Source organism: Stigmatopora argus, chromosome 1, assembly GCF_051989625.1.
Source record: "Stigmatopora argus isolate UIUO_Sarg chromosome 1, RoL_Sarg_1.0, whole genome shotgun sequence".
Taxonomy (NCBI): domain Eukaryota; kingdom Metazoa; phylum Chordata; class Actinopteri; order Syngnathiformes; family Syngnathidae; genus Stigmatopora; species Stigmatopora argus.
The window spans coordinates 29,503,648-29,515,851 of NC_135387.1; the positions used below are offsets into that span (position 1 = coordinate 29,503,648).

At 39.0% G+C, this 12,204-nt stretch overlaps 1 protein-coding gene across 2 annotated transcripts in view; it reads right to left on the bottom strand.

Annotated features, from left to right (window-relative positions):
- The window catches only part of samd11 (sterile alpha motif domain containing 11), an 86,442-nt gene that overhangs the window by 59,798 nt on the left and 14,440 nt on the right, over positions 1–12,204 (bottom strand). For both annotated transcript variants that reach the window (XM_077615447.1, XM_077615439.1), the window contains exon 3: positions 3,929–4,104. In XM_077615447.1, the coding sequence (XP_077471573.1) occupies positions 3,929–4,104 (176 nt within the window). The remainder of the gene's footprint in view (positions 1–3,928; positions 4,105–12,204) is intronic.

The window sequence follows — 12,204 nt, forward strand, 5'->3', positions numbered from 1 at the left end:
GTCTTTTGTCACCTTGCGGTTTCGTGCATGTCAAATCTAATTTGTGCGCACATAAGCCATACCCTCAATTCAGTGATTTTTTGTGTGACAAATACAGCTTATACGCGAGAAAATACGGTAATCCTATCCCTACTGCACACAAAGTAAAAAACGAAAGGACGGCAAATCACAGTTATTTCAAAACGCCATATTTTGAACCGCCCTGTTCGTCTTCAACGTACCCGCGCCATCTCTGGTATTTTTTCCACATCCATCGGGCAAATCCGATTGGTTAAGACCCTTTCGCGACTCACTTACGACGCCGCGGTCAATGGAAATGGCATTTCCGCGATCGGACATCCCATTATCCCTTTCGTCCAGATCCGTTTGGCCGAGACGGATGCGAGTCCGTCGCCTTTCAAAAAGGGTAAAAAAAAAGCCTGACATATTAGTCATAAGTGTTCCTTAAATTCATTATCATCTTAACGCGCCGGCGGCGCGAGTGTCGGGGGGGTGGCGGGGGTGGGGGCGGCGTCTTAAACGAGGTTAGCGGATCCATTTAAGGCGTCACAGTTGGTGTGCTGTCCGCGAGTCTCCAGACGTGAAAAACATCCCCTCCGCTAATGAGCTAGCGCCAGCCGCTAATAATGAAGATGGGGACCGGTAAAGGTTAATCAATGAACGGTCGCCGCGTTATGTTTATCCGCGGTGGGATTTTCCAAAACGGACTGGATCGGTTTATTCGCTTTTAAAGAGTCACGTAAAGGTTTCACTGGCTGGAAAATGAGCGAAATGATGTTGCATTTTTATTTTGCAAAGAGCTAAAGACTTTTTGGCTCCGCCCTGATTTGCGCATGCGTGTGATTGGGGGGTTTTGACGCATGCTATCGGGTCATTTGTGAAGAATATTACAGAATATTTTGGACTATATGTCGGAGAAGCCCGAAAATACACAATGAAGATGGAAAAAAATATATATAAGTCGCTATTCTTATTTTAATCGAAATCAAGAACAAACAAAAAATAGAACAATTGGTTAAATGGGCATATGTTAACATAACACTGAAAATTATAGCCTAAAAAAATAATAATAATTAAATAAAATTTTAAAAAATCAAGTCACACTTGAGACTTATAGTCCGGAAGATGCATTATATATTTTTTCATGAAAAATTAATCAGTCACATAAGGAGTCGTTTTGAACTACCATAACTATTTGCAAGAAATTAGTATATTTAGATTTTTTTCCCGCATATTAGTCGCCTCCATGTATAAGCCACACCCTTAAAATTGCCTTAAAATCGTAGAATTTTACAATTTCCCTCGTATAAGCCGCCTTTGATTTGCGCATGTGTGCAATTGGGGGCTTTTGACGCATGCTATCGGGTCATTTAGGAAGAATATTACTGAATATTTTGGACTATGAGTCGGAAAATACACAATGAAGGAAAAAATATATATATATATATATAAGTCGCTATTCTTATTTTAACTGAAACCAAGAACAAACAAAAAAATAGAGCAACTGGCTAGATGGCTAAATGATAACATAACACCGAAAGATGTAGCCTAAAAAAAAAGAATAATAATTTAAAAAAAAATACAAATAAAGTCACACTTGAGACTTATAGTCCGGAAGATGCATTATATATTTTTAAGTACATTAATTGAATTAAACTACCATAACTCTTTGCTAGAAATTAGTATATTTTGATTTTTTTTCCCGCATATTAGCCGCCTCCGCTTATAAGCCACACCCTTAAAATTGCCTTAAAATCGTTGAATTTTACAATTTCTCTCGCGTATAAGCCGCCCCCTGATTGACAATTTTCCCCTCCATATTCATGGTTTTAATAGGGAGTACAAATGTGTTACTTTAAAGGGAAAATCTGCAGAAAAATCATATTTCTGAGATACTGTATGAATCAAAAACGTAGACAAATTCAAAAATGAAGTCATGTGAGCAGTACAACCAGGAAGTGTGTCCATAGCGGTCTAGTTTGTCATCCCTAGCTAAGATGTCGGCGCCCTGAGCGCGCGATTAAGTGAGTTTTTTCACGTTTTATGCAAAATTCAGTTCATTTTTTTCTTAAATTTCATCCATAGACCTCAAAATAAATGTTCTTTAGCATTTTATCTGTTTATCTTTTCTCTATTTTGAAATAATTGTCTAACATTATTGCATTTCGTCTTAGCCACTTCGCAGTTTCGTGCATGTCAAGTCTAATTAGTGCGCATATAAGCCGTACCCTTGATTCCGACATCTTCTCTTTGAAATGTCTACGCAGTCCAACTTTCTCCCAATTTGACGCCTAGAACTGCCTGACTTTGGGTTGCCGCCATTTTTTTTTTTTTATTTAATTTGAGCGAGGTTGCTTGGAGGCAGTTTCTTGCGCTTCTCGCTTCCATTAATCCTCGTCTAATTTATTCTGTTTGTATTAACTAATCACTTCATGCGCTTAGATCCTCAATCTCGTTAAATGGGCTGGAAGAAAGGATGTCCGTCAGGATCGGTCAAAATCTCCCATGGTCATTTCGCCGGTTTTGGCACACGAGTGCGAGAAAACGTAGCTACGAATCTACTTTTTCAAAAAAAAGCAGGCTCTCAAGCCACATGCGGCTCCCAGGCAAAATGAATGCGGTTCATATTTTGCAACTATATGGCTCTTTGCTTTGTTTCAAGGTTCTCTTATTTTTACTCTCTCTTAAAAGACAACCCAATTAATCAGGGCCCATCAAAAACAACAAATAAAATATATTTAATTACTTAATTATTTAATTAATTCATTTATTAAAATAATTTGGGAGATTTGATTGTTATTTTGCGAGTGTGATGGTGAATAATACTCTCATTTGTTCATTTTATGAACCCCTTTATCCTCACTGGGGTCGCGGGGGGTGCCGGAGCCGATCCCAGCTGATTTTAGAACGAGGCGGAGGACACCCTGAATTGGTGGCCAGCCAATTACAGGGCACGGGGAGACAAAGGACAACCCATTAGCCTACCATGCACGTTTAGGGGATGTGACAACCCGGAGAAAACCCACGCAAGCCCAGGGTCAACCTCACACAGGAGGACCGATCTGGGATCGAACCCAGGACCCCAGAACTGCGAGTCCAACTCGCTAACCACTTGGTTACGGTAATTTATTCATTCTTTTTCTGAACTGCTTAAATACATGATGAACAATCGCATGTAATAGATGTATATTTATATATATATATATATATATATATATATATATATATATATATATATATATATATATATATATATATATATATATATATATATATATATATATTTTATATATAAATACACACACATATTTCAGCATCACGCTTATTTATTTATATGTTTATTTATATGTCTTTTTTTAAATTCATTTATTGATATTGATTTATCTATTTATTTGTTTATTCATTAAATAATGTATATTTATTTGTTTATTTATTAATTTATTTGTGTTTGTTTGTTTACTTATTAATTAATTAATTTATATCATTATTTACTTATTTATTAATTTGTTTATTTATTAACTTATTTATTACGCATCTATTTATATTTAGTTTATTTATTTATTTGTTTATTTATTAATTTATTTTTTGACCGTGGGGGTGCTGGAGCCAAGGAGAAAAAGGACAACCAATCATGGCTAGGGAAAACTTAGAGTGTCGAATCAGCCTGCTTTTGGAAATGTGGGAGGAAACCAGACTGCCCGGAGAAAACCCACACAAGAACATGCAAACTCTGCACAGGTGGACCGACCTGGATTTGAACCCAAGACCACAGAACTGCGAGGCCGACGCACTAACCACTAAGTCGCCACGCTTTGACTCACTGTTTGAAATGTTTTGCTGTGTGTGAGCAACTTTACTCTTTCATTATGGAAAAGAAAGCACGTTGACAGAATAGTCTTTTCCCGCATCCAAATCTGGCAACCCTTACCTCTTACGCACGATGCTGTAATGTAGTTCGTCCTCTTGCTTGATGTGGCCGTGATCCCCGCCGGCCCTTTCGCTCCCTTCGCTGTCGTCGCTGCTGAAGATGGAGGCCAGCTCCTTCTTGGGCACCCGATTGGGCGGCAGCGGAATGGTGCGCTTCTCTGCTAGACGCCCACGATTCTGTAAAACCGGGCAGGACAGAGAATATAGTTAAATTAGATTAGATTAAATAACTTTATCCATCCCGTATTCGGGAATTTTCATTGTCACAATAGCAAGAGGTTGAGAATACAGACACAGAAAAAGACATTTCAGACATAAATAAATGGGTAAATAATAAGTTAATAAATGAATAAAATAAGTGAATAATTATATAAATAAATAAATTAATTAACAAGTTAACAAACAAAAATAAATTAATACATATACAAAAATAAATCATAAATAAATACGTAATAAATAAGTTAAGAAATAAACAAATTAATAAATAAGTAGATAATTATATAAATAAATAAATTAATTAACCTGTAAACAAAAAACAAAAACAAATTAATAAATAAACAAATGAATAAATAAACAAAACATAAATAAATACGTAATAAATAAGTTAATAAATAAACAAATTAATAAATAAGTAAATAATTATATAAATAGATTAATTAATTTATAAGTAAACAAACAAACACAAATAAATGAATAAATAAAAAATAAATACATATAAATTATTTAATAAATAAACAAATAAATAGATAAATTAATATCAATAAATGAATAAATAAAATAAAAAATAAATACATATAAATATATAAATAAGCGTCATGCTGATATATATATATATATATATATATATATATATATATATATATATATACACATATATAAATATACTTATATTACATGCCATTGTTCATCATGTATTTATTCATTTTCTGTGCCGCAAGGGTGCTGGAGCCTATCCCGGCTGGCTTTGGGCACCAAGCAGGCGGACACCCGGAATAGGTGGCCAGCCAATGGCAGGGCACAATGACACAAACAACCAATCATTCATAGCTAGAGACAATTTAGAGTGTTCAGCTAGCCTAGCATGAATGTTTTGGGGATGTGGGAGGAAACCGGATTACCCGCAGAAAACCCACGCAACCCTGGGAAGACTCCACACCAACTGCGACCCGGGATGGAACCCTCGACCCCAAAACTGTGAGGTCGACACGCTAACCAGTTAGCCATCGGGCTAACCTAACGAATCCGATCTGGATGAGAGCCGATTTTTAAAAAAAAGTAATATATAAACATAACAAGTTGTTATTCAGCATCCACAATATAAAACGTATAAAATACAGGTTGCCAGGTATGCACTTGCAACGGGTCAAAGCGGATATGGAAGTTCAATTCCTCCCTCGTTGGTCCCTGACTTTTTATTTCCTCCTTTTTACGTCAACATGGCCGCTCCCATTCCCGGCCGCTTCTCAGCCCTCCAGCTATCCCTTCCGCCACACGCGATCCCTCCCTACTCCCCCATTTCTCCCCCCCTCCCAGGAGGCGCTGCAGCGTGAGTGGCAGCCAGGCAGGCGGCAAGGGGGAGGGATTTGTGGGGGTCGGGTGGGGCGGCTCTTAGCCAAGAGGCAAACAGGTGCAGCCCCTCCGGAGTCTCTCAAATGGCAGACATTAAACAGAGTTTGGAAAGGGGGGAGGAGGAGGGGGAGAAAAGGGGGAGGGAGGGGGTGAGGGACGTTTTTTTTTTCCAATTTTTTTTCCGTTTTTTTTTTTTTTTAAACATCCTTCAGAAAGTCCCCCCGTCCAATCCGATTCCTCCGTTGACCGCAGCGGAAAGGCACTTTTTTTTGCCCCCGCGTGTCTTTCCCGTCACAACTTCCCGCGGGTTTCGCTCCAAGGACGACGACTGCGTGTGGGCCGCGCCGTAATTTGAGTTGGCGGGTTGGCGCTTGGTTCTGGGAAGGGCGGGCGGGCCGGCGGGATGAGGCTTTTGTGTTTAAAAAAAAAAAAAAAAAAATGGAGCGACTCCGGCAGACCAAAACACCCGCATTTTCCCAATCCGACTCCTTTCTGACGCTGGGCGTCCAAGTTATTTTCGACTGGGAGGACTGGCTATATGAGTGGTCATGTATGTTTGCCACGGCCACATCTGATCTATTTTCTCATTGCGGTCAAAACGGAGGGGACGTCTGTCATCGTCAATGGCGGCCAATGAGTTCAAAGGGATACACACCCATATACACACACACACACACACACACACAAATACACAAACGCACACCTGTCCTCGGCCTTCACACGACGCGTTTCCCGTCCAAAGCGGGGGATTTGAGTCGGAGCACGCCAAGAGCAGATACAAGAATAGCTTGTCTGGGCACACGTGTGACTAAGACTGTGAATGCGGGTGTGTGGACCATTGGTGTCAAACGTACGGCACCCGGGCTTGATCTGGTACGAGCCCATTCAAAGTGTAGCAACAGTGAAATTCGTTTTTTTCGACATGGGCGCTATAAAACTAGACTTTTTGTGTGACCAAGTACTTAATTTCCCCCTGGCGTGGAAACGGCGCCCTCAATGGCAGCCATTGTGTTAATAACAAACCGTAAAATGCCTTAAAACCACCTGGAAATGCTGCAAAATCAGCTGACAAACAAGAAGCATCCTGTCAAGTCTCTCAAAATTAATAGGAAATGAGCCAACATTGCCAAGAAGTAACCTTCAAACACCCTAAAATAACCAGGAAGTGATGCAAAATGAACTCAGTGCCTGTCATTGACAGCAATAGATATCCAATTTTCTCAAACTAGACACCCAATCCATTTTGACTGGGAGGGGCGAATGAGCAAACGCCATCAATGGCGGCAAGTACCGTATTTTCTCGAATATACGCTGTATTTGTTGCCTAAAAAAATGATGACTGAATCGAGGGTACGGCTTATACGCGCATAAATTAGACTTGACATGCACGAAACTGCAACGTGACAGACGTAACACTATGACACCCTTAACACCATGGCGCCATTACGCCATGACGCAAGACAATGCGGCCGATACGGTCATTTATTTCAAACTAGAGAAAAAAGAAACAGTTAAAATTCTAAACAAAATGTATTTTGACGTCGATGAATGAAATTTAAGAAAAAAAATTAACCGTATCTTGCATAAAAGTTGAAAAAAAACTCAGTTGTGCTTCGCTCAGGGCGCCGCCATTTTACCTAGGGACGACAACTAGACCGCTACGGACACACTTCCTGGTTGTACTGCTCACATGACTTCCTTTTTTAATTTATCTACGTGCAGGCAACAACTTTTCGATTCATACAGTATTTCAGAAATTGGATTTATCTTAAGATTTTCCCTTTAAAGTAACACATTTGTACTCCCTATTAAAACCATGAATAAGCAGGTGAAAATTGTGAATCAGGGGGCGGCTTATACGCGAGAGAAATTGTAAAACAACTATTTTTAAGCTACTATGACCTGGCGTCCACATGCGTGGACATCATATTTTTGGTTGTAAAAGACTACAATGTTAAATTTTATACTACAAGAGCCGGGAAAGTAAATCATGAGTGCCGACTTTCTGTGTTTTTAGTTCAAAAATCATTTTGTAAAATCTAGAAATATATTTTTAAAAAAGCTAAAATAAACATTGCTTTAGATTTATTAAAAAACTGAATATTCAGTGCTTTTAATCCAGTTCTTTTAATCCATTTATTTAAAAAACAAATCTAAATATTATATCTAAAATGGTCCGGCCCACGTGAAATCGAGTTGACGTTAAAGCCGCCTGCGAACATAATAAAAATATAATTCTTTTTACACTCATCAGGTCCCAATTAGCCTAAATATCAAAGAAAAAAATAAAAATGCATTCCTTGCAAGTTTCATTCTTTGGAGGTTAAGGCAATTTTAAGGGTGCGGCTTTACACAGAATGAATGTTAATTACAAATCTAACTTTTGGCAGGTTCGCACGCTTTCATTGTTTTATTCAAACCCGTAAGTAAGTGATCACTCGTGACCTCGTATACATTTCAAGATGAGCAGATAAATGCTTTTATGTTATAGTTATTTAAAATCACCGTGCGCTTATATGCGAGAAAATACGGTAAGTCAAATATTTGTTCCAAAAATAAACAAGTCCAAATCTGATTCCCATTTAAATGGCTCTCACAAACCAAACTGAGTTTGACGGTCACCCACAATAAAAATAAGGACCCCGATACCCACACACAAACCCACACACACCGGAAAGCGCGACCCTTTCTTCCGGCGTCACTTCCGCACCGGAGCTTTTAAAAAGCAAAAACGCCAATCAAAACACACCCGTGGCCGGCGAGGTTGGGGTCCTAAAACGAAGTCCCCGCAAACATACCCACACACACACCCACACACACGCAAATTTGGTGTGTGTGGTCAGCCGGCTTTCAGACGTGGAAAAAAGTCTCTCATAAAAGTCCCACTAAAAGCAGCGCTATGAATATCGCCTCCCACGCGTTCTTTCTGACAGTCGAGCGGCCAAGAAAAATATCTGGGCTTCACATTCAGACATTAAAAAAAAGAAAAATCACGGGTGCGTATGCCGTTAACCACAGGTGTCCAAGTGGCGGCCCGGGGGCCAAATCTGGCCCGCCGCATCATTTTGTGTGGCCTGAGTAAGTAAACCAAGAGTGCCAACTTTCTGTTTTAGGATCAAATTAAAATGAAGAGTATAGATGTATATTAAAATTCCTGATTTTCCCCCTTTTAAATCAATAATTGTATTTTTTAAATCCATTTTTCTGTGTTTTTAGTTCAAAAATCATTTTGTAAAATCTAAAAATATACTTTTAAAAAGCTAAAATAAACATTGTTTTAGATCTATAAAAAATGGAATATTCAGGGATTTTAATCCAGTTCTTTTAATCCATTTATAAAAAAAATCTAAATATTATATCTAAAATGGTCCGATGTATATTCAATTTCCTGATTTTCCCCTTTTAAATCAATAATTGTCATTTTTTAATCCATTTTTTTCTGTGTTTTTAGTTCAAAAATAATTTTGTAAAATCTAAAAATATATTTTAAAAAAAGCTAAAATAAACATTGTTTTAGATCTATAAAAAATGAATATTCAGGGATTTTAATCCAGTTCTTTTAATCCATTTATTTAAAAAAATCTAAATATTATATCTAAAATGGTCCGATGTATATTAAATTTCCTGATTTTCCCCCTTTTAAATCAATTATTGCCCCCCTGGGCCTGCGTGGGTTTCCTCCGGGGACTCCGGTTTTCACCCACAGCCCAAAAACATGCATGCTAGGCTAATTGGGTGCTAATTTGTCCTTAGCTTGGTTGTTTCCTCCCACATTCGAAAAACACACATGCTAGCTAGGCTAGCCTTATTGGACACTCTAAATTGCTCCTAGGTATGACCATGAGCATGAATGCTTATTTGCCTCCTCCTGCCCTGTGATTGGCTGACCACCATTTTTCAGGGTTTCCCTCACCTCCGACCCAAAATCAGCTGGGATAGGCTCCAGCACCCCCCCTGCCACCCTAATAAGGCTAAAGCAGTTCAAAAAAATGAGCCGAGAGAACAATTTTGAGGCAAATAATAATAATTTTTGATATTTTACCGGGCTCTTAAAAAATAATAAATAAATAAGGGTGTTTTTTTATTAAATTCGCCCCTCCCCCCACCTAACTTCCCTTGCGTTATTTCCTGAAAGGTGGCCTGCCTCTGGCTCCAAGCAGCATTAGCAAGCTAACACCCTCCCACACACACGCACACGCGCGCACACACACACACTATGGAAGCCGCCCGTGACATTCCTGCAGCTGCGGCGCTAGCTCCCCCTCGCACGCGCCCCCCCAGCGAACTCCCTAGGGGACGAATGCCTAATGAGTCACGCGCCTGTCTGCCGTTACCTCGCCGTGTCCATCCGGGTGTGTGTGTGTGTGTGAGGGGAGGGGGGTGAGGAGATGACAAGGGGGGGGTTAGTGGGGGGGTTCACGAGGGCGGGGTGAAGCGGTCATTACCACGCTCAAATAAGAGCTCTGGAAGAAGAAGAAAAAAAGGCCAAAACAAACAGCGTGTCCTCTGTGTACCCGCTCGAGGTCCACTTCGCCACCGTGTAGAAATTCTCATTTTGTTTAGTCTCGCCGCCTCACGTCTGGCCGTGGCGCCTGGAAACGGCGGTGACATTTTGGCAAGTGGGTGCCGAGACGGCGATTAGACGCGGGTGTGGAGGGTGGGGGGGGGGTTTAGACGGACGGCGATCGCTCAGTATGCAAACACGGCCGACGGACGTAACCTGATTACGGCCAATAACCGGATTAAAGTAGTAGTTTCATTAAAGTGTTTACAAGGTTTGCAGTCGCCACGTTTCCCCGCCACGAACCCTCTAATACGCCGAGGGTAATTTGCTTGATAGTCCGCGTGAGGGCCGTATGAAATTGGGTTATTAGCGTCGCCGGGACGTGGGGGGAATTTGAAAAGATGACGTGTGTTGCCATTTCGGGAGAGAAAAACAGTTTGTTTTCGGCTTAACCTAGTTAACCCGAGTTTGAAAAGTGTAGTAAATTTAGTAGAGGTCTGTTAAGTAATCGAACACAAATGTGTGCAAATTTCCAGAAAGTGAATTTTGGATGTTTTGGCCTTAGCAAGTAGCATGCTAAAAAGCTGTAAACCAGCCAAATCTGGCAACCTTGGCCAATTGCTAGCCCTTATTAATGGTTGCAATTCCCCTTAAGTGATAAAAAAAAAACTGTACAAATGCAAAACGGCACATATTTACTCACATAAGGCACACTTAAAAGTCAAAAAATTGCCCAAAGTGGACACATTTCATGTGGGCTGGACCATTTTAGATATAATATTTAGATTTGTTTTTTAAATAAATGGATTAAAAGTACTGGATTAAAAGCCCTGAATATTCAGTTTTTTATAGATCTAAACTAATGTTTATTTTAGCGTTTTTTAATATATTTTTATATTTTACAAAATGATTTTTTAACTAAAAACACAGAAAAAAATGGATTAAAAAATGACAATTATTGATTTAAAAGGGGGAAAATCAGGAAATTTAAAATACATCGGACCATTTTAGATATAATATTTAGATTTTTTTTAAAATGGATAAAAAGAACTGTATTAAAATCCCTGAATATTCAGTTTTTTATAGATCTAAAAAATGTTTATTTTAGCTTTTTTTATATATATATTTTTAGATTTTACAAAATGAATTTTGAACTAAAAACACAGAAAAAAATGGATTAAAAATGACAATTATTGATTTAAAAGGGGGGGAAATCAAGAAATGTAATATACATCTATACTCTTCATTTTAATTTCATTCTAAAACAGAAAGTCGGCACTCATCATTTACTTTCCCGGGCCACACAAAATGATGCGGCGGGCCAGATTTGGCCCCCGGGCCGCCACTTTGACACACTGTCTTTTGTATGCAGTAAATTCAAGATTATGTAGATGTCGCTGTTTGACGCTAACAGTTTGATTGTCTGGGTACATTGCTTGCTGACACACTATATATGTGTTTATATAGTGAAAAGGGCATAAGTTACTGACCATGCTTAAATTATGACAATATTAGCAGTCGAACATGACGTTTTCGTGACCGAGACGATCCGGTTTAGAGCCGAAATGGCTAAAAGGAGATCAGTTTCACAAAAAACATCCCATACAAAAGTTGTTATACGGTATACACACTGTGAAATGATCCAAAAACGTATAAAATACAGGAAAATCATATAAGTTGCCAGTTATGCAATACGTATTTTGTACTTACAACGAATAAACTTGATTTCGTTGAACTATGCGTCGGTTCCAAATATGTAAATAAGCGAATTCAAATGGTTAACGCGCGACTCCCTTTGTAAAAGGAGTTGAGCCATCTGCTGGAAAAAATGGAGGTGGAAAATGTCCATTCCTCCAAGTGTATGACATCACTATTGAGTCCCACCAAATGTATTTTCCTCTCTTAGCCAGCGACTGAAACAATCTAGCTTAGCTTCTTTCTGGAACGGTTAGCGCTCAATTCAATGTCACAATAATTTCTCGATAATTATCACATTTCCAAAAAATGTATAAAACACAACCACATAACGTTGGATCACATTACAAACTCAAATATATAACATTGCTAAAAAATAAACAGTTTTATCATTCAGTTTTTTTCATTCATTTTTTCCACCACTTCCTCACGGGGGTGCTGGAGCCTATCCTAGCTAACTACAGACACCCTGAATCGGAGGCCAACCAATCGCAGGGCACAAGGAGACT